The sequence below is a fragment of the Crocodylus siamensis genome, chromosome 1 (assembly GCF_052110815.1).
Source record: "Crocodylus siamensis isolate JL-2025a chromosome 1, ASM5211081v1, whole genome shotgun sequence".
Classification (NCBI taxonomy): domain Eukaryota; kingdom Metazoa; phylum Chordata; order Crocodylia; family Crocodylidae; genus Crocodylus; species Crocodylus siamensis.
The window spans coordinates 88,817,975-88,841,998 of NC_143395.1; the positions used below are offsets into that span (position 1 = coordinate 88,817,975).

Below are 24,024 nucleotides of genomic sequence, written 5' to 3' on the forward strand. Positions count from 1 at the left end.
AATGCTGCTACTCAGGGTTTTAAAATCTAGCATGCAAGTGCAGAGGTTGCATATTTTAAGTCTGTTCTTGTCTCAGAAAGCCCCAGGCAACTCCTGGCAAATTAGCTACCTAAAGAAGGTCTGGGGGTGGCTGAGGTCCTCGTCTTCCCCACGTAGGTGGAATGCTCTAGCTGATAGGGGAAGCTGAGGCTTGAAAAATCCTTCAACAAGCAAAGAGTAGGAGGCTCTTGACCTTTCTGCAGACAGCAATGCTCCCCCTCCTCCCCACAAAACCGGCCTCCATCTCCCCACCTGGCAGATGTTACAGAACAAGTAGCAGCAGACTCCTTCCTCATTACTAAGATTAGAGAAAAGCTCTGAACAGCAGCTGCCAAGCATGAGGTCCTTCTAACTAGGGTCAGGTACTTGACCAGTCAAATATCAGTTAAAAATTGTAAAAAATTGCCAATTGATCCAAATAATACATAGAAGCAGCACATTTTCCATTAAGAAACATGCAAAAAAAAATCGTATTTTTGTCAAAAAACTGCAACAACAACAAAAAAAAGGATTAAAAAGGGGTTTTTTTTGGTAAACCCACTATAATTTTTGACCAGTCAAAAAAAAAAAAAAAATGCAGCCAAATGACCAGCTTGCCAACCCTATTTCTAACCCTGTAGCTTGCTTGGGTATGTCTGCATATGCGACAAACATGCTTCCCAGGGACAAAGGCTAAGTGCAGACAGTCAAAAAGCCCAAGGCTGAATTGATTCAATCTTTGCAGGTTAGTCTAAAGCTGCATAAATTGAACCAATAAGCAAGTGAACAGACATTCACTTTTGATTCCAGAAATGCAGCCACATACCTGCAGTGGCCCAGACCAGAAGCTGGGGGGGACTAGGACACACTTCCCTGCTTGGCTGCAGCAGACAGCTTGGGCCAAGGCTAGCCCTCCCGCCCTATGAGGGGGAGTTTGTGGGGGAAGTACAAAGCATCCTGGGATCCTACAGGACTGAGTTACCTTGAATCTGGAGGGGATCCAAGACAGAAGTTCAATAAACCAGTTTACCCTAAATCAGTTAAAAGTCTGATACTGCATCTATCCAGGTTTGTCTTAAACTGGTTTATGCGCACTAAACTTCTGTTGTGTTACAGATTTGAACCACCTTCTGATCACTTACACCAGTTTGTGTCATTTCTGTCCCTAACCAAAGATGATACTAGCAGGGAGGCAGTTTGTGACTTCAGAGGTGAGAGTAGGGAAGCTTCACTTCAGATTTGCTTAATTTATTATATAGAAATTTGCTTGTAAAAAATTTCAAATAGAAAGCTCATGAAGTCAGTAAAAGGAACAACACAGTAGGCTAGATACTTTATGTTAACAATAGTTTTCAGTGATTCAGATAAAAATACTTTGATGCACTCCTGTTCTTATCCACTGATATCTCATAAATACTCAAGTCACACTCTTGCTTTTGTTTTAAGTGCACATCTGAGCACATACATACACAATTTTTAAAGCCTCAAGTGGGATTGTATAGAGCCACAGGCATTTTGTAATTTGGTTCCAAGCAGGCCTTAATTGGAGCTGCAAAATCAGGTGCTACATGCCAATGCCATATTTCATATCGATTGGCAGTGCTTGTCTTAGTAGGGTTAAATCTGAAGTACCAGCATCTTACATAAAAAGCAGATTGCTTTAACATAAATTTGTATCGTCTCCCAGGGGATTTCCAAATAAGAGCTCCACTGAACGCACTGGGACCAGTAATTATCAAGTCAATTCCAGGATGCATCATGCAATATCACAACTGTAAATAAATATCAAAGTGTTTCCTCCCTGGGCCCAGGATATGTAGATTGTGTTTCATGTAATAAAGATTCACTGCATACTGCACAGAAGAAGAGCTACCTCAATATGTTCTTTGGTGAGAAGCCAGGGCCGATGAGCCAGTATTTTGTTCAATTCTCCTAAATTCTGCAGTTTTTGAGGTGCATTTTGCAGGCCATTCAGCCATTTGGGATCTCCTCCAACATGAAGAAAATCATTAACGTGGAGGTTAACAAGATAGGAGCACTGATGCCTTGCTGCAGCCTAGGAGGAAAACAAACAGTTTTAATCCAGAAAACAATCGCTACAAGTTGGTGCTTTACAATGACATTGCCTTTTCAAAAGTAGTCAACATAAAAATCTGCAGTGGTCAAAATTTGAATTTAAAGCACTAACTTCTAACTAACGTGGTAACTTGTTTTAATTATTCTTGAAAACATACAACTGAGCCTTTTTTATTCCAACATACTGTATCAACGTCTTGGTTTTGCATCTTTAAAATCCAGTCAATTATAACAGACTTGCTGAAAGCCGATTCTCAGACACCAAGAGAAACAGAGTACGTGATAAAGCGCTGTTTACTTAAGGCAGGGATCCAGCTCAGATCTGGGCTGTGGGGGCTCCTCAGGCCAGATCCTTGGTGCCAGCAGCACCAGTGCAGGTCTGTAGGCTTCCCTGATGGTCATGTCCATTGGTCCAGCAGCAGGCCATGACCTTCTGGTGCCGTCAGCTGGAATGGTTTCATGGGGTAAATCCAGCCTGCAGGCCATATTTGACAGCCTGACTTAAGGGGGAACATCTTCCAAACTAGTTTTGACCAGGCCCAAAGTTTCAATACAAACAGAGTGGACACAATACAACAGATTGTGCCACAGCATCAATGAAGGCTACACTACCACCTCTTGCACAACACTGAAACAGGGTTGAAAGCTGACAGAATTTTAATTGGGATTTGCAGCTCCTGAAATATTGCTGGAATGCTTAAGTTAGTTGCATTGAACTGTGCTGGATAAGTCACAGATTTTTAAGCATCTGTCTTGAACAGATTTTTGAAGTACCATGAAACTGATAATAATTTCCCTACTTTTATGACATGCTTTTACCCTTTTCCATGCTCTTACTGAAAGCATATGCAGATTCTAAGCACCATCTTTGTTACACTATTTGGAAAAGAAAATAAAGAATACTTGTATAAAGGATAAAGTACCTTAGGTAATTACTGTGGTAGTAGCTTTGGTTGGGCTTCTGGCCTGATTGACTAGGAAAACAGACAGAGACCAGAAGTGCTGATACTGCTTATTCCTGTTACATGTTCTGAGATAAGGAATCCTGCATGCCTTATTACCCTGTGCACAGATATTTTACTTAAGTAAACTGCCTGTGTGTAATTTACTATCGTATTGTTTCTCCAAGGTTGTAGTTTTTTTTCCTCTTTCTCTGTCTTAAGTATAAATATGCTTATAAACTTATAGAGTAGGAGGATTCCTTTGAAACAGACAAGTGAGTGATTCCCCTTGCTGTGTGGAATTCTCCCGTGATCACAGTATAGCCCTATACAAAGAAAAGCTGGCTCGGTCAGTTCTGATTCAACCACAACGCAAAGTTTGATTTCTTCCACATTACTCAGGGGGTTCCTCTCCCACCCCAACCATAGAGATTGAAACATCTCAACTCAACTGCAAACAACAAATTACAGTTAACATCTGTTGAAAAAAACATTAGAGTTGCCAAGGTGGCTACTCCTGCTTGCTGTGCCGCACTCAAACATACCATTATTCCAATGTAGTGTCGGTAATGAAGAGGCAATGGACCATCCATCTGCAGTAGATAGTGCTGAGTTTTTAGAAAACTTTCTAGATACTGTGGGTGAAAAACCATCACCAAGGTAACATTGTCCAAACGGCCCAAAGCGGCAAAGGAATCAGCAAACAAAGCGTGCATTGGGGCGTCTTCATTTCCCACTTGAAGAATCTGTTTGAATTTATATATAAATCAATCATTAACACGTCCTTTAAAAAAAAAAAAAAAATCAACAAACTAAATATTACTATAGAACTCAGAAGCCCCAATTAAATTTTGAGAACTGAACATTAACTAAAATTTCCGAAGAAACCCATCATTAAAAAGCCTGAAGTTATCAACATGACACTTTAGGGGCAGCACTGAAATTTAAATGACACTTAATGGTATAATTATGCCCATATCTTCTGTAGAGCAAGGTCATGCTCCTTTTAAGTCATGTTCATAAGAGTCAAGACAGTTCAACAAAAAGTATTAAAAAAATCAATGCACATAAAGTAAAGCACATTAGACCTTATTTCAGATGCCCCCAATCAGTAATTAGATGGCCTCTGTGCGCTATAGCTTCATACCCAAAATGTTTAACATGCTTTATTTAATGAACACTTATTTCATACTTTTAAACTGACTCACCTAACTTTCCCAAGAGTCTCCAAGTAGGGGCCTTTACAGCATAACTCACCTGCTGTAAAAGTGCAGAATTCATAACTGCAGGTAACTTCTAGCTAAGAAAAAAGTTAAGAACTACCTGTGTAGCTAACAAGGGCCTCAGATTTAAGATTTTAAGTTTCCTAGAAAACTGTGTACAGGTACATTATTAAACCTTGTTATACCAGCCCCTCCTGCCAACAGATGCACACAGCAGCATCAAAATAAATTAGTTACACGGGTGAAGAATGCTATAATTTTTTGTTTGCTTGTGGTAAGAGTCCTTAAGACAGACAACAACTATCTATCACCAGAAGTAAGGGACAGGACTCAGAACTCAGGCCCACTGTGGACCAGTAGGAGAAACCAGTCCAGCTATGCATAGAATGGAGGAGAAAGAAAGGTGCATGATGCCAAAAAATAATGCTGAATTCTTTTATAATATCTAGTAGTGTAAAAGAGGTGCTGTAAGTTTCCAAAATTCCACATGGACTTCACTGCTGTCTAAGTCACACAGTCACTGCCAGACTCTCAGAGTGATTTAGGGCAATCACTCTGCAAATGTTTTACAATTCAACAGCTGTTCAGAAAACAAATGTGGGTTACTACTACAGAAGTATTCCTTAAAAGCATCAAGTTCAGTGTGCACTTCTGAACATCAACAGACCTCCTTCTCTGGGATGAATCTGCTTGGTCCATGTCCCACTGGTCTAGGAATTCTAATTCCAAGTTCCTAGAAAAGAAAATTGTATTGTCTTAATTTTTTGTTACAAACAACAACATGTGGCTTCCAGGAATGAGAAATAAATCCATAATTCAAACAGGGCTGTGCCTATTTTACTAGTGCATTTTGGACAAATACAATATTTTTTCTACATATTCTCTGTAACTAACCACACTGGTTTACAGTATACTATGCAGCCCCAATCAAAAACAATAAAACCTGGTTCACTGAAAACCTTTGCTTTGCATAAAGAAGTTGGCAGAGTGTCCAGAACACAGTGTTCAGTACATAGTTCAGTACATCACTGATACAAAGTGAGACTGACTGCGGATGTGCAGACATAGATCAGCTAGAATACAACTCCATGCATCTGTCACAAAATGAAACAGTTACAGTTTTAATCTGATTTTTCCCCCAACTTAAAGATGTGTATGAATTACTAAAGGTACTAGCATCTAAGTTTTTGTTTGCTTGCTTTTAAGAGGAGTTAATTAGCTATTTAACACAGAGGTAATTATGCCCAAATTGAGGAAAAACACTTTGCCACAAGAATTGCTGAAACCCAGATCCGTTTTCTCACTGTCTGAAAGACCACTTACCTTATCACACCTATGCAACTATTTTCACTACAGCTTCTCAACTGAAAGAAGCTACATATTAAATCTGTTGCTCTTATGAATTCTGGGAGCCATTTATCCTCTTAAAACCCAAGCAGTAGAGCCAATAAAGGACTCGGAGTATGTAACAATGTAGTATAGTGGGACTGGGTACTCTCCTGGGCATGGAGAGTCCTGAGTTCCAGCCCCTGCTTCTGCAACTGTTTATAATCTGTATATATCCAACAGGCACTGGATAAAATAAAGATTTTAGAACAGGGACTAGAATCCAGGACTCGCCCCTCCCTGCTGAGTCCTCTAAGCTAGAAAAGCCAAACTCGCTTTGTGTGTACCCTCTCTCTAACCCAGTGATTCTTGCATTCTTGGCTGCTCAGTGGCACAGTTCAACAGGAGGCTTTGTGGAGTGCCTACATCCAGCTTATTCTGTGGCCAGATGGTTACGGGCACTCTCTGGACAAACGGCTGGAGTGGCTGCTTGATTTGTCTGAAAAAAATGAGGTGAATTCATCTCTCAGGTACAGTTATGGAGATTTCCTTTAGGAGAAATCAGTTACAAAGAAGCAGACTGTATATATCTTCTGCTCCTCTTAATTTTTACATCACATGCTTTTCTTCAGTTGCATTTGGGCAAGGTGTGATACAAGAGCTTTTCTTGTTATTAATATCTTCAAATAGTAAATGGAAAGATAAAGCTTTCATATTGCAATCACAAGATGGCACTTATCAACTAAATCAGTAACACACTACTTCTCTGTGTTGGATTCAAATGACTCTTACTCCACAAAGGCCAATTACTTTTTGTTTGGCTACCCTATCCTGCTAAACTGAAGAAAGAAATATCCTGCATCCAAGTGACATAAGCAGGCCTATACATAACATTTAATTTAGCAGATGTCTCCAAATCCAGCTGCCAACTCAAACACACCAGGAAAAAATTCCTGGTCAGCTATGTTTTAGTCCTCTCTTCCAAAACAATTACAGGAAGAAAAACCTTCAAGTTCTACAGTCTGACACTCAACATGCTTACAAATTTATTTTGTGCCTGATGATATCTAAAATAAAATCAATAGGTACTAAACTTGTATACCCTGCCCCTCAGAGTTTTGTAACAACATATGATTATGCAACATATATCAAGTTAAATGAAAAACAGTGTTTTTTTTAAAATGTTTAAAAGAATCTCAATGCAGAGACCATTTCAAGAAGTGTTAACAAGGAGGGAGGCATGATCCAACCAGTCAGACAACACTGTTGAACTTTGGAGACCAGGTTCAAGTCAGTGACCAAGTCAGTTTTTCCCGGTATCCAACATTAGAAATGATGTTTTGTCTATGCAGCATTTGAAGTGAGACTTAACTCTTGATGCAGTGCTCCTCTCATAGGGATCTTACCCTTGGCTCTTAGCACTTGGCTCCACTCTTGCAAACATTTCTCTAGGCCTTCATTTTCTAATGCATCCAATTCTCCCCCTCCCAGGTTGTCCTCATATGTACAAAGCCTGCCCTCTGATCCAACTGTAAAGTAACTAGGGTCTCCTCCTTCAAATCTCTATAAACTTCTGCTCTGGGACCTAAAAGAAGTCAGTCAGCTAGGAATGGTCCTGGAACCAGCAGCAGTTGGGAATAGCCACCTTCATGTACTGTATTTACTCAATTCTAAAATGAGTCGGTCCCCCCATTTAACATGGGGGGCCTCATCTTAGAATCAAATACAAGGGCAGCAAGGGAGGAAGGTAGGTAGCTGCTGTGGCTCGGCTCCAGTCCCTATACTGGGTTAGAGCCATAGCTGCAGTTGTTGCCTAGCCCCACTACCTCACCCCGCGGCCTCTGCACCCCTCCATCTCTCCTGTCTGCCCCCCAGACAGCCTTTGCTCCCCTGCCTGCCTCTGTACTTCCTCCCACCCTTATCCTTTTTCTGTGCTGGCAGGCCCCATCCATGCTGCAGCCTGGGACATTGAGCATGGCCCCAGCCCTGCCCCATCATAACAGTACGCCCACAGAGCTGCTATGGGGGCTGGGCCGGGCCTGTGTGCCGTGCCTCAGGCTAGAACAGTGACAGAGCCTGCTGGCGCAGAGCAAAGGGAAAAGGGTAAGGGGAGGGGAGACCAGAGGTAGGGAAGGAGAGAGAATGGAGGCTAGGGGGAAAAGTGGGGAGTATAGGGCAGGGGGAAGAAGTGGCAGTAAGGCAGGCACAAGCAGGGGCAAGTCATGTGACCTCCCAAACCACCACTGCCCCCTTGCAGTGGTGAAAGGGATGAATTAAAGATGATCCCCAGTAATTTGATTCTATACATGGAAAAAGAAGGGTTAGAGAGAGAGTGTACACACAAAGCGAGCTTGGCTTTTCTAGCTTAGAGGACTCAGCAAGGAGGGGAGAGTCCTGGATTCTAGTCCCTGTTCCAAAATCTTTATTTTCCACATATAGAATCTGATTATTGGTGGGTCATCTTATACAGCATTTGAGTAAATGCAGTATTTTTTGAAGTATGAATTATTTCCAAATGACACCCAACCATCAAGTTTGCATGTAACTGACTGCGTAATTGTGCATTACCACCCTCCATCTCTCTCCACTTCCCTCCTACCATTTGTTATCCTTGGTGCATCCTGTTTCCCAATACTGCGCAACTCTCAACACAGCAGAACAGAACATCACCATGACATTCTGCGGCCCATGGGGGCTACTGTAAATTAGTAATACCAACAAAACAAAGAAAACAAGCACACAAAAAAACTTTATGTCAGTCACGTATACTCAGTCTTAAAGGCCAGATTATGGTATGTTAAGATTGCAAAATTAAGCAGCAGAAGTCCAGATTTACACACCTTTATCTCATCTTCCATATGCATTACAATGTCCTCTTTAATCAGAGGACACATACTACCATTTCCAAGAAGCCTTACCTCACTATCTAGACATCTGTCTATGCAATTTATACGATTCCTATCACCATAGGATCAGGACATTCACAATCTTTAAATATCTTCACACCACCACTGCAACGTGACAGAATGCCATTATCCCCATGCAAGAAGAACTGAGAAATAAAAAAGCCAAGTGACTAACCCAGACTTGCAGAGAAAGCCTCTAGCAGAGCAGGGACTTGAACCTAGGGTCCCTCAAGTCATAGGCTAGTAGTGCTCTACTCGCTGGACCATCCTTCCTCTAAGATATATTTTTCAACTGGTGAAAATTGTTTTATGCAAGCAGAAAATCAGCTCAGCCCTGTGCAGACTGAGTGGCACCCAGTTCATAAGGCAGATGTGCAACCTTAATTACACTTCTGAATTTACATGCATTATTTTCCTCCACTACTATGCCTACTTCCAATACATCACAGCCAGTTAAGGTTTTCAAGCAATCCTATGTGCACACATTTTCATGCAGCTCATTTTCATTAATAATGTTGTAAGATAACCATTCATGTTATAAAACTACTAGGCACATACAAACCCTTACATGTGGGCTTTCACTACCTCAGAACTCTGTCTATTCAAGCCAACAGGTATCTCAGACACAGAAGAACACCTCTCCATCATCTCTCTTTCCCCAGATCTATTTTCCTGACAAGTTTTTGTTTTCTACTACAAGCCACTGCTGCACTTTAAGCGCTTAAAAAATGACACACTTTTCTCATTTTCTGCAAAGTATGCATTTCTACTCTCCCAGTATTCAAAAGACATCTAGTTTGTTTTCATATAAAGTGTAAAGTTACCCCAAACAGAACCCAAACATGAGAAATTGCATCCAGAAGTGAAAAGAGGCCTTTATACCTGAAATGACTTGATAATCTAAACTATAGCTATCACACTGCAATGTACCTAGGACATTTTTGCTGACTGACACTCCTCATTGCTGGCTCCCAGCTACTATAGCTCTGCTTTTTCCCCCTTATCAAAAGACCACATTCAGGATTCAATTATAGTTTGTCACCTGTGGATGGTGTACTGTTGCCAACTTTTACATTTACTATAATAAATTCACATTTTAAGAACTGAACTTTGACCACAAAACAGCCTGTAGATTATTTCCCTGTACACAGTGAACCAAGTCCATTTACCATGAGTACAGCAAGTACCAGTGCTAAATGTTACAAGTCTATGAAAGATATATTTAGGTATTTACTTAAGCCTCTGTTAAGATGTAGATAAAACACTACACGCCACAGGCAAGCAGAGTAAAAATATCATTCATCAATTTAGTTCACACATCTACATTAGCATTAGTACCATCTGAATCTTGTTTTCTGTTTAACAACTGAACAACCCCACAGGATTTGGACATAACCACCACAGAATCAAAAATCCTACCACAATGCAAGGCAGTCTTATAAGAAATGTATCTGGTTCTTTGTTCCCTTTTCTTCCTTCCCACTCCCCTCCCCCAAGAAGAGCAAAATAATCAAGAGCTGCTTATTACTCCGTACAGCCAAAGTGCATTTTTATTCTAGCACACAACTACAACTAGTGTCCTCAGTTTTGGTTTTAAATTCCTCAATGACATCTGCTAGCAAATTTACAGTTGGGATTTATTTTCTAAGTGCCAGCCCTACAAACTCAATTTAGGATATTTATGCATATTTTGATGTCCACAAACCCCCCAAATGTTCAGTAACTAAAAAAAGAGTGCTGTATAGAGAGCCTCTGGTACTTAGGAATTCAGGATCCTTTTGATGTTTTGGGAAACGTTACCCCTAGTCTTCTACCTCCTTTTCAAAAGTTGTTTCAAAACAATAACTCCCCAAAAATGACAGAGACATACCATGAATTTGGAAGGTTTCCTTGTTTAGCTCTTAGCGACAACTCCTGCAGAGCAGCACCGCAGTGTGGGTTGTTTTGATCTGCCTGTGCCCTATCAGTGAACTGATAGTTCTCAAATTAGAAGTCATGCTTTCAATTCTATTCATCACAGTAACTGGAACATATCCAAGAGTTACCCCAGTTACATCTGTAAGCCTTAAGGCAGTGGCTCGCAATCTCTTTAGACTCCTCTTCAGACACCTCCTGTTTGACTCAAGGCATCTCCTGGAAAGTGCCAGCTTTACCTTTCACTTGTTTCTTGACTATAGAAAAATAGTAAGAGCAACTCTTCTGTTGCAAAGAACTCAAAAAGACCACAACAGGGCACAATGTTTTTGACGCTATGAATTCCAACTTGAAATCTTTGGGTGAATCACATTTGCACACCTAACAGTGCTCACACTGCACGGTACCCTTGAAAGGATCTCAAGGAACCCCAGGGTGCTGCAGCATTGCCTTCAGGGCCTCAAAGAATTTGGGTGAAATAAGGGTTGACCCTGCTTCTGTAAATACACACACATAACTAATGCTCCTCCTAGACAGCAGAAAGCAAAGTTGGTGGTTCAAACTGCTTACCTTAATCCACCGACTCTCAACCAGGGAGAATCACCCGATAACACTTTCGGAGTCATGAAATCCTCAGGGGCGCCACACAATATTAAAACTGATGTGCAGACCTAATTTATGATAAACCCAGAGATTTCAAGTAGGAATCCATAATGTCAAAAACATTTCTGTCTTCTATTGCAAAAAACTTAGAGATGGCTCTATTATTTTTCTGTAGTTAAAAAAGAAAAAGAAAAAGGAGTCCTGGCTACACACCAGCATTTTCCCAGGGGTGACTTATGTCTAGCAAGAGGCTCCTTGAACCTAGAGAGGTTGAGAACCAGTGCTCTAATCCAGAAGTCTGCAGTATGCCACAGCATTTAGACACAAAGCCACATAAATACTAAAATAACATATTTTTGAATCTTCAATTCCTTTGTCTGCCATGCTTTCCAAATTCTGGCACTGGCTCCACTGAGTAGAAACATTTAGATCTGTTACAGAACAAAAGCAGTAGGCTTGCTGACACACATACAGATTTAAATGATTAAAAATAACCATTCTGCTCTCCAACCTTACTGAAATGCAAAAGACCTTGCATACTTGATTTTAATCATACCACTGCTCATGTGTTACTGCATTTTAAAGAGACCTTAATCTATTATTAGCTTTACAAATGGAGAGCATCTTTCCTCTGAAAATCTTTGCATGTTTTTAAAACAATAACTCTCAACATCTAGAACTGCTTAATGTGACAACCATTTTACAGCGGGGGAAAACAAGATATAGCAGTTCAGTGCCCAGCCAGGTGCATTAAACGTATGAGGGAGGAAGAAGTAAAACTCAGGGGGTTCTGACTCCCAAGCATCTTGCTCTGGCTACAGATCAGCAGCATAATCTAGTAGATTTTGCCCCCTCACCAAAAAATCCCTGCCTTTTTGGGATTAAGATATGAAGATGAAGGTCAATGTACAACTCTCCCAATTTTAGAAAGAGTTTTTGCCGCAATACTTCTGCTTGCTATTTCTCTCTTCTCAGTCAATTAAAGGCACTTGCAGTGCTGAAAGCCTACTGCATTTTAAAAGGGACCTTGGTCTATTATTAGCTTTACAAATGGAAAGCATCTTTCCTTGGAAGATCTTTGAATGTGTTTAAAAAACAATACATTTCTCAACACCTAGAACCACTTAATGTGACAATGGTTTGGCAGGTGAGGAAAACAAGATGCAGAGGTTCAGTGCCCAGCTGTGTGGATTAAATTTATATTGGAGGAAAAAGGAGTAAAATTCAGGGAGTTCTGACTCCTGAGCATCTCGTTGTAGCTACAGATCAGCAGCAGCATCTAGTCCAGTTGTAGCAAAGGTTCTCAACCTCTTTTGTACCAGGACCCAGTACACCTCACTCCTCTGCCCCCGTGTGTGGGGCAGGGGCTGTATGTGGGGAAAGGGGGGGGGAATTTCCCACATTTTTCTTTTTTAAATGAGAATCCATTTTTAAAGTTTGTTGATACATTTATGAAGCTTGCTTGGACCCTTTCATATATTCTTGCAATCCACTTTTGGGTCACAACCCACAGGTTTAGAAACACTGGTCTAGTAAACCACCCTCTGGAAAAACACTCCCAAAAAACCCTGCCCTTTCTGGGGTTACCAGATGGAGTGGCAGGTTAAGTACAAGTCTCCCAATAATCCTAGAAAGAGTTTTCTCTCTCTCCTCAGTCGAGCAGCAGCACTTGCAGTGCTGACTTTTCACAAGTGGCTGTCACGGGGCCGGACGCAGACCACAGCCCGCTCACTCTCCACTTGGGCCCCTCCCGCCGCAGGGGCTGAGCCCGCGAGCCGGGCCCGGGGCACCGCCGGCGCCGGAGCGCCACTGAAGGGAGCCGGGCCCGGGAGGACGAAGCCGGCCGCGGGACCGAAGCCGCAGCCCCGGGGCGGGCGGGAAGCGGGAGGCGCGACGGAACGTTTCCCCGCGCCGCTCCTCCCGCACCAGAGCCGAGGGCAGCCCGCGGCTGGGCCGGGAGCGGACCTGGCGCCTTTGCCCCGGAGCCGAGCGGGGCCGGCACTGCTCACCTGCCCGGCGCGGCGCTCGCGCAGCACCGCCTGCGAGCCCAGCCTCATGCCTGCGGCCGGCGGCGCCCGGACTGCCCGCGGCGGCGGCGGCAGGGCCGGGTAAGGCGGGCGGGCGGGCGGGGCCAGGCCGCCCCTGCTGCCAATGCCGCGCGGGGGGGCACAGTAGGGCGCTCCAGACCCGCCTCCCTGTGCGTGTGCGTGTACACCCACACACGCCCCCCCTTGCTCCGGGCCCAGCAAGAAGCAGGTGGCAGGGTGGCGGTGCTTGTGCCCGGTCTTTGCTGCTGCATCCGGGGCGGGCTGGGGAAGCCGGGTGCGCGCAGGCAGGCTCGAGGCGGGGGGGCGGGGTTCTGTTCTGGCAAAGACACGGAGGTAGTGGGGGGGAGCAGGCACAGAGCCCCAGCCTCACTGACCCTGGTAAAAGGACAAGCTCCAGTACCCACCCTCGAGTCATACAAGCCCTGGGCCAGGCCAACAGTGCCGCTAGCCTGGCAGCCAGGCGGCTCACATCCTGACACCTCCCCAGGAAGGGGGCTCTGGCCAGGAGGACCCCTGGAGACTGTGGGGCCATTTTCCAGTCCCTGGTTCATTCACATCTCTGGGCAGAGTTTCACTGGGCAATGCCCTTGACTCATTTGGGGGCAGCAGGTGCTGGCCAGCATGCTCTGCTCAGTGTCCTCTGCCGCTTCCCTTGTTATTTGCCCATGACCTCACTCCCCTTCCTGTTTTCCCTTTAGCTGTTCCCCAGAATTAGCGGACATGGCCCCAAGGGCCTCCCTTATTAAAGGAGGCTTACAGTACTCTGTGACAGGCCTAAGCCCGTGATTGTTTGGCACATCAAATAGGTGGGTCTTTGACACCGATTCCTGACCAAGGAGGTAGCTCTGGCAAGGAGGACCTCCAGGGCCTGTGGGGCCATTTTCCTGGCCCTGGTCCATTCACATCTCTGGGCAGAGCACCACTGGGCCATGCCTACTAGCTCCTCAGACTCATTCAGGGGGTAGCAGGCTCTGGGTGGTGTGATCTGCTTGGTGTCCCCACTTCGTGCACCCATCCTGAACCTTTGACCACTGTTCCCATGCCTATTTTGCCTGTCTTGTTCCTGACCCCCCCAAGAAATTAGCTGTTCTTTTCTTAAAGGCTTATGGCTCTTCTTGGTGGGCAACAGCCCACAATCCCTTGCAACAGGCCCATCTCTGACACTGATACCTCACCAGGAAGGAGGCTCTGACTGTGGGAACCCCCAGTGACTGTGGGACTGTCTTCCGGTCTTCAGCTGGTCACACCCCAGGGAGAGTTTCACTGGGCAGTGTCCGTTGGCTTCATGGACTCATTTGAGGGCCAGTAGGCAGTGGCTCGTGTGCTCTGCTCAGCGTCCCCTCTTGGAGCACCCATTATTAACCTCTGACCCCTACTCCTATCCCAGTTTTTGCATTAGTTGTCTAAAAAATTCTGTTAGCAACCCTCTCTAACAACAGAGGGAGCTTAGTGTGTACCAACAATTTCTGTGTGGGCCCATACCCATGTTCCCTATGGATACCAAACAGGCCTGTCTCCAACACTGGCAGGAGGGGGTACTTTATAGGGAAAACATGAGTCTGGGGCATAACTAGACTAATCCATCCCCTGTCCTACCCTCCCACGCATCCACCATCACTGATTCAGAGAGGCCAGAGGATATATGTCTGACTGTTCTATTAAAGCGCTGTTCATAGATTTATCATCCATGACTTTATCTAGTCCCTTTTTGAACCTGGCTATACTGTCTGCCTATACAGGCTCCTGTGTCAATGAGTTCTACCAGTTAATTATGCACCACTTTGAGTTCTGTTTAGGAATTAGCCATTGGTAAGTCTACACTGCTAATTATCTACTTGTTGGGGTTGCGTTCCTGCCCCTACCTTCTATTACCACATGAAAACCTGTTTCCTCCAGGAGATGAGTAGTAAAGCCTAATCCCCCAAGCATGCAGATATCTCGAGTCAGCTGCATCATGTTGCCCAAACCTTTGACTTGTACACTACTTCCACAGCTTTCACATCCAAAACACACTTTCACATTTGTATTGCCTATAGGGCCTTCCAGTATCTGTGACTAGCTGCCCCACATGGGAGCACCTCCAGTAGATCCACTGTCTATGCATTGTTACAAATGCACAAAGGTGAACAACACTCCAGGGTGACAAAGCTGTACATCATGGGGAACTAATATTTTTCACCTTTAGGCCCATTAAGAAAAGACAGACAATCTCCTACAATGCACAACAGACCAATTTGCACAAGGGTTTTACTTTGTATGGTTCCAAGAAACCAACCTTCACAAATCCTAGCACTGCCTGCCTGAGTATCAGGAAGCACAGTGTGGATGTGGGCAACCAGGACTTCTTGCATGATAAGAAAAAACACAGTGTGAACAGGGATAGAACAGTTTGCATGATGGCATTTATCAGTATAGGACATACGGTTAAGTTTTCCTTACGTTTATGATAGAATTGAACTACTGGAGTCAAATGTTAATCAACACACAACAAATATGTACTATAATTCCAGTTAGATATTGATCTTTTCTCTCCACCCAGAGAGACTGCAGGACTGCTAAGTAAGAGTATTATGTGACTTTAGGACTGTTATGCGAGGGTGTTAAATAGGATAAAGCAAAACAAAAACAGGTAAACAGTCCTTTCCATTTAAGTTCTGTTACCCTTATGACCAAACAAGAATGTTGTGCAACATTTGTTTTAACTAGAGAAATCCTCACAAGATATAGTTTCCTCCTGGCTATTTCTAGTACATTTATTCTCATCATAAAAATGCTTACAATGAGACTTCGTAACATCATAGTCCAAACTGTATTATATTAAGCTGCAAGGAGGCAAATCAGATATAAAGTTACACAGTTAAAGACCTTGATCATACAAACATTTATGCTCAGGCTTAACTTTACATTAAAACTATTTAAGGAGTTAGTCACAAGGACAACTCATTTGTGAAAAGTTAACACACATACCTAAAAGCTACAGGTTTGGGACCAAAAATTTTAAATTCTTTCCATTGCAAAATTATCCAAGCAGAAACACTTTCAAATTTTGTTGCAGAACACCAGATACAAAGCTAGTATTTGGGCAGATTGCCAGACCATTCCCCTGCAGGAGCTCTCATCATAATCATCTACTAAAGACACTTGATTTCATTTAATTTCTTATAAAAGTGTGTTTAAATATAAGGCGCTACATGGCCTGGCAATCGAACCCAATGCAAACACTAAAAAATTTAAAAAATTGAAGGCAACATCTAGCCTCATTGCTATCAATACCCATACTCTGAATTAAGCCCCATGGGCGTTTATACACGTGCTTCGGCAGTGGCCTGGGGGGGGGAGGGGGACGGACACGACGACACAAGATTTAATTAATTAGAGCAGCTCTGAGAGCGTCTTGTGTAGCAGCATCCCCAAGCTTCAAAATGGTGGCAGGGGCGCTTCATCTAAAGTTTGTTTGATAAGCTTTAGATAAAGTGCCCCGCCACCACTTTGACACGTGTGGATGCTAATACGCAAGACACCACAGGCTGCTGAAGTGTGGTAACTGCCACACTCTACCAGACCCAATTAATTGAGCCTGTTTCAAGATGCTGAAATTGTAGCATATTGGTGCAGCTTCCCTACTTGTGTATAGGCACCCCCTGGGTCTAGGATTTCAGAGCAGGAGTTGGGTTTCCCAAGAATGCTGAAATAAAACGGAACCTGACTTTTAATTGACTTTTGTTTTTGAGCCATTGAGGTTTATACTGCCAAGTTTTTGTCCACAGTAAGGAGGGCCAGAATCTAAGGGACTGCCTATCTGGGGAAATGTATAGGTATAGTCTGGTACCATTATACTATAGTTATACTGGTTATAATTAACTCCTTGCGAAGAGAACTTTGTTGTGGACCAAGAAGGCTTTCTACACCATGTTCAGGTGAGCATGATCGTTTGGTTCCCTGGGGACAAGTAGCAACTGCACACCTTGTACCACTACTACTTGTCCCCAGGGAATCTGTGCCATAGGTTTGTGGCACCACATACTGCACAACTGTGCCCATCTGGACACAGCCATAGTGTGCTTTGGAAATACCATGAGCTAAATAAAGAGCTTCAGGAACCATTTTGGAGATCTATTCTCTTATGTCTGATACATCCAGGTACATGCCCAGATGCCTGTGAGCAGCAGGGAATAAAAACTAACAGATTTTCAGTGTCTTTATGTTGTTTCTGCAGGTCATCTGTAACCCAAGAAATATGCCTTCTTTAACTTAACATTGCATCAGAAAAGGGTAGGCTAGAAGCTTGGAGAAAATTATAAGAAAAGAGATCAAGTGAGCTTTAAACATACACTGCTTTCTGGGTCCTGATGGTCTCCTTATTTTATTTAAGAGCATTAGACAGTAACATCCCTGGGCAGGGTCTGTCTTCAGATCCATTTGCTGGACATAGTGCCAAGCCTACTGCCAGCACTAGAGTAGCAAATGAAGGACTTTCTAAAACTGTAGAAAGCAGTGGATGCAAAACTAGGTTTCATTGTTATAGGGCCTCTGACATTATCTCCCACTTATTCATTCTGAATTCATTCATTCATACAACTTGCCTCATTCTCTAGGTATTGTTCACACTGAAAAGACACCAACTGACCCACCATCACCCCAACCCCTATTAATTTACTTTTAAGCTTTAAGCAGTTTCCCCTCCATGCCACCAATACCTCTGCACCAAGAGAACTCTCCCAGAGTAGACAGATGCATCCTGTATTTTCTACTTATTATGTTTGTCCTAAGTGGTTTTCTGTTCAATTCAATCTTTAGCCTACTCCATTTGAACAGAAGGGCTAATGTTTCTTTAAAAAGTTTACCAGTGAATGGTATCCAAGTTGACTGGCCTCAAAAGAGACTTGTAACAGGGTCCTATCCCAGGGGTGGCTGTAATGCCCTTAGAGTATCCTCTCCGCCCTAGGTCCTCTCTGCTTCCTTTGGACAATCTCCCCTTTAGCTCACCTGTCATGCTTTGATGGAATTATGTCTTTAGAAGAGGAGGCTGCCCCACATCTCCCCAAGCAAGATCTCATGAGTGCCAGTGTCACTGTTCATCACCTTAAGGGCACAACTTCTAAAACTCCCATACAGCTGTGCCCATGCCTTGCAGGTGTTTCCAATCATCATTCGGGTGGGTGCTTTGCCCAAACTACCAGGCCACCTCAGACTTCCACTCCCTTGTCAGAGCCTTGGCATTCCTGGCCTCCACCCCTCTGCTCTGGCTAGGCCTTTAGCCTAGACCCAGTGCACTTGGGCTCCAGCCCCACATCTGCCCTTACCTGGGCTATGAGCGCACTCTGGCTCCAGCTCCATGTCTCTCTGGCACTACTGGGACCCCCCTTTCACCCCTACTAGTCCCAAACCCAAGCCACCAGTCAAACTCAAGCAAAACATAGAAGTACTCAGGCTCTAACAAAACTCCAAGACAACTGGCTGTCTGCCAAGCTTCCCCATCTTAGTTCCTATCCCCATTGTAACACACCTTTAGCATCTTACCAGCACTAACAGGCATTCTAGGAGCAGCAGAGCCTCTCACTGCAGCTCTCCAGGGCAGGAATGCTATAGCCAACAGGGTCAGACTGACTGCTTGCTCTCAGGCACAGACTTTAAGGGCTCCTATACATGTGCAGGGAGGCTGCTCCAATGTGCTGCAATTCCAGCATGCTGCAGCAGACTCAATTCATCAAGTCAGCTGGAGCATAGTAATTACCGCACTGCAGCATCTTGTGTATCAGCACCCCTGCACTTAAAAACGGCAGCAGGGGCACTTTTAACTAAAGCTCGTCAAACACCGATACATGTGATGCTCCGGGTGCTTTAATTAGTACAGCTCTCAAAGCATTGTGAATTAAAGTCCCCCCCGAGCACGTCTATAAATGCCCTGCATCTCCTAAGCCCGGCCCCATCCAGTCATGTGACTGTGGGCACTCACAGGAGTTTCCCTCTGTGTCTGATGACCTGCCTGTTTGATACCTCTTTCCTCTTAAAGTAACAGGAGTCTTCTGGCTTCCTGTTACAGGACTATATCCATGTTCTAGAACAGTTCCAGGGCACCCTGAGATCTGCCCCAGATCCTTTGAAGAGTGCTTTTGGCGAGGTGTGATGAGATAACCAGATAAATGCAGGTCTCAGTCATGTTCCTGTCTGAATGATTCCCCATCTCCACTGCCTAGCCCCTCTGCAAGGGGCCTCAAGTCCAAACAGGTTGAGAACTACAGTTCCAAAACTTATATAGATGTCATGACAGCATTAGTGACTGATTAGACGGAAGCAAAAGAACAGGCCTGTCTCATATCTGAGTATCAAACTAACTCTTTCAACAGTTTTTAGCACTTTGACACCTGCATTAATGAATCCATTTCTAAGCACTAGGAGAAGGTGGTGATTAGGAACAGTCAGCATGGATTCACCAAGGGCAAGTAATGCCTAACCAATCTGACTGCCTTCTATGATGAGATGACTGGTTCTGTGGATGTGGGAAAAGCAGTGGACATGATATACCTCTGCTTTAGTAAGACTTTTGATATGGTCTCTCATAACATTCTTGCAAGCACACTAAGGAAGTATGGATTGAGTGAATGGACTGCAAGATGGACAGAAAACTGGTTGGATCTGTGGGCTCAAAGGGCTTGAGCTCAATGGTTCGATATCTAGTTGGCAGCCAGTATCAAGTAGTGTCCCAGGGGTCAGTCCTGGAGCTGGTTTTGTTCAGTATCTTCATCAACAACCCAGAAGACAGGATGGAGCACACCCTCCACAGCTGACACCAAGCAGGCAGAAGCAGTAGATATGCTGGAGGGTAGGGCTAGGCTCTGGAGCGGTGACCTGGGACCCATACTGGATGCTTATCTTGCTGTGATCCTATGACCCCAGCTGACTTCCTGCCCTTTGGGCAGGGGGCTGGACTCGATGATCTCCCAAGGTCCCTTCCAGCCCTAATGTCTATGAAATCTATGATTCAGAGACATCAACATATTGGAGGATTGGACCAAAAGATCTCTCATGAGGTTCAATAAGAAGTGCAAAGTCCCGCCCTTAGGATGGAACAATCCCATGCACCACAACAGGCTAGGGACAAATGACTAAGCAGCAGCTTTGCACAAAAGGACCTGGGGGTTACCAGTGGACAATAAGTTGAATATGAGCCAACAGTGTGCCCTTGTGGTGAAGAAGGCTAATGGCATACTGGGCTGCATTAGTAGGAGCACTGCCAGCAGATCCAGGGAAGTGATTATTCTCTTTTATTTGGCACTGGTCAGGACACAGCTAGAATACAGTGTTCAGCTTTAGGCCCCCCACTACAGAAAGGATGTGACAAATTGGAGAGTCCACTGGAGGGCAATGGAAATGGTTAGGGAGCTGGAGCACATGCTTTTGAAGAGAGGCCAAGAGAACTGGGCTTATTTAGTCTGGCAAGGCAGGGGTGGGATTTAACAGCAGCCTTCAACTACCTGAAGAGTCGTTCCAAAGAGGATGGAGCTAGATTGCTCTCACTGGTGGCAGATAACAGAACAAGGAGTAATACTCTCAAGTTGCACCAAAGGAAATTTAGGTTAGATATTAGGAAAAACTCTCTCACTAGGAGGGTAGTAAGACACTGGAACAGGTTACCCAGAAAGGTTGTGGATTCTCCATCCTTAGAGGTTTTTAAGATCCGGCTAGACAAGGCCTTGGCTGGAATGATCTAGCTAGGGATGGTTCTGCTTTGAGCAGGGGGTTGGACTAGATGACCTCCTGAGGTCCCTTCCAACCCTAATTTGCTATGATCCTATAATGCAAACACTGTTACTGAGAACACTGTGAATCAACAAGACATTGAAAAAATTGTTTGCCAAGAGAATACATCAAACACCGGATTTTTTTCCCCTTAACGTCTACATGTATGTAGCGTTTACTGTATGCATACTGTGGGCTCTGCAATTATGAAGTGTACTGAGCAAAGGCAGACTTCTGAATTGTACTTACATTGCAGTATTCTTATACTGCTATGCATTATAGTCATTTCCTTTCATTTAATATTTTAGTCATTATTTCTGTGATTTTTTCCTCATCCCAGTTTAAATGGTAAGCTTATTACCACTGCAGTATAAGTTTAAATTTCTTGAAAAGACAAAAAAAATTAAAACCTTTAACCAAATCGTTTATTAACCTATTCTATTTGTCAGAAACATTTGTCAAATACAAATACAAAGAGCAAAGAGTTACCAGTACAGGACAACCAGTGAGGAAACGTATTTACTCTGGGTCAAAGCTAAAAACGTATCTATTAGACCTACTTAGGGTACAGTGGCAATGAACAAATAGAGCAAGTGTGAATCAGGAGACTAAAGTGAGAAAAGCAGCCAAGCATAGTTCAAATAGATCATACTTGACTTTCAAACTTTGCCTAAGAACAAAGAAATGAGCCTAGCAACAGGCCCAGCCAATCAGAGATCAGATAAACAGGTACAAGGCTTGACTTCAAGAGATCGGTGGAGTCCAACCTCCTCAAGCATATTTCCGACTTGTGCACTCTCAAACTTGAAACTAGCAAGTCTTACAAAATGAAGCCAGGTTGAATTGACACTATGCTATCCAATAAATTTGCCCGTAACTTGTAAATATCTATATCTATTTAACAACATGCAATGATGTCAGGAGACAGACTTATCAAATTGCTCGAAAATATTACATTTTCATAAAGAGCAAAACTTAAGACTCATTGTGAAATGAGAAAGAATATGGTCGAGGCACAACAGAGAACTCACACCTTAAGTTAAATGGGGGGTGGTTATGGTAATTTTACATCACCTTTACACCCTCCCAATCCTCATCTACCTGTGTAGCCTATTTAAGTCATGGAAACCTTCCCTGGACTGCAGGTTAAGGACAAAACTGCTGGGAGTACCCATCAATGTGCATGCTGGGGTCTGATTCCCTAAATACATGCAAGGTTTTTACTAAGTTTGTGTCCTGCCCTCCATACCCTGAATAAACACAAACAGTGCTGTAAGCCACAAAGAGTTAAGACTTGTAAAGAAGCTGTCAAATCATATGAGGATTTCTGCAATTTATATGGAACATCGATAGCATTGCAGAAACTTTTGAGGGCTTTGCAAGGCAAGTGCCTGCTGTTTGACCACATTTAATAGTACAGGTATTATGTATACAAGAAACTAAGTGGGTAAGTGGTTGCTGAGACCAAATCATAAAAATATTTGAGGCAATCTCTTGGCATTTCAGTGGAAAGTCATGAAAGTGGCTTCAGGTTTTTTGGTTTCATTTTGTGGGGTTTTTTTAGTTAACCACAAAAATGGAAATAAGCCTTTAAACTGCTGTTCCTTTCATATCATTATTTTTAAATAGACTGGTTTTACTTAGTAGGTGGCCCTTCTTCCTTATGATACCATCCTTTTAGGCCACTAATGTTATTGCTTATTGAACCTCACCTTAAAAATCCTATGTTCCAAAAGCAGCACCCTGCACATATCCACTCAGATGCACATATGCAAAAGCCACACAAAAAATACAAGCAATACATGTGTTGAAAATGCTCTGGTTTTCACAACAGAATCAGTATTTTCACAATGATGTTATCCAGTATTATAGTGTGATTCAGAGCATCTTTCAAACAACAAACAGAGTAAGGAATTAGTATTAAAACAAGCAATGAGGAATTAGTATTAAAACAAGCCCAGCAATGATACTATCAAACTGGGCTTGTACCATCAGATTTAATTATAATAAGAAACAAATACGTTCTTCTGAGACACAGGACTATGGTATTTTACACTTGAGATGAGGAGGTTGTGTTTGTTGTTTCTGGGGGGGAAGGGAAGGTTGGGGAGGGGAGTTTAAACCTGTTTTAATAAGACAGGTGCCAGGCTGTCCTATCCCAATTACTTGCTGGTTTGTTTAAAAAAAAAAAAGAGGACTACAAATCGAAACATCAACATACCTCTAAGTGTTGAGAAGGGACTCCATTTGGGGAAAGGAACATAAATTAGACAAAGACCTGTGCAGACACAGACAGACTTCACTGCTGATGAAGACCAAACAATGATCACCAAAACTTGCAAACAGATGTTCATTAAGTTAGTGTCCTTTGTATACAACATGGCTGTGGCTTACTTTGGAGATTTGTTCAAGTCAGCCATGCTGCACTCTTTTGGACAGGAAGGACCTGGAGGCTGCAAACTCACTGGTAGGCAGGCTTCCCAGTCATTCCTCCTAATGCAGCCAGGCACATAAACTTCTCTAATCACTTCAGTGACACAACTCAATTCCCATCAGCAAAACCATCTCTCTCTCAGCGACAGGTCTATCCTGAGAGTTGTGCCAGCACACAAGGGTGTTGGTTTTATAGAGGATGATGGTCTAACAAGACCTGAAGAAAGGGCCGTAGATCCATTTAGGCTGGATCTAAATTCAGGATTAATATTTCAAATAGCTCAGTGCTCATAAAAAGTGTCAAATTGAATCTCTGGAGAACGACTTCTTTGTCAAAGTACATCAGTCCTCTCCTGCAGGCCCGCCTCTAGAAACAAAAGGCTATATTCTGTATCTTTCTCCTTAGATAGCCAAAAGTGCTTGTCAGTTTGCCCAGTTCTTATGTCAATCAGTGTCCACACCACAACAACTGTAGTCATAAAAAGACCATAACACCATAGGTGCATCTACATATGAATGCAAAGCATTACACTCCAGTGTGATTTGCATATTTCACCGGAGTTGATTGCTCCTGGGCGCTGTATTTACATGTGCACCCAGGACCGCAGCACTTTGAGCTGCATCAAAGCAGCCCTGGCTGGGGGGGGGGGGGGGAAGGGGTGTCAACCTCCTGGGCCAGGGCTGCTCCAATCCAGCTCAACGAGCTGCAGAGGAGCTGGTTGAAGCATAAGGGTGCTTCAGACTGGGACTAGCCAGCAGGCAATCCCCACACTGAAGCACCCTTGTGGTCCAGCCA

The 24,024-nt window shown here is 43.6% G+C and overlaps 1 protein-coding gene across 4 annotated transcripts in view; it reads right to left on the reverse strand.

Annotated features, from left to right (window-relative positions):
- Positions 1-24,024, reverse strand: part of SESN1 (sestrin 1) — a 104,345-nt gene that overhangs the window by 4,975 nt on the left and 75,346 nt on the right. For 2 of the 4 annotated variants that reach the window (XM_090037669.1, XM_090037663.1), the window contains exons 2-4: positions 4,926-4,991; positions 3,581-3,781; positions 1,892-2,074 (exon numbers count right to left, since the gene is read on the reverse strand). In XM_090037669.1, coding sequence (XP_089893795.1) covers positions 1,892-2,074; positions 3,581-3,781; positions 4,926-4,991 — 450 coding nt within the window. Of the gene's footprint in view, positions 1-1,891; positions 2,075-3,580; positions 3,782-4,925; positions 4,992-10,360; positions 10,435-13,016; positions 13,225-24,024 lie in introns of those variants that run through there. The other 2 variants (XM_090037673.1, XM_090037678.1) reach the window with 2 other exon arrangements.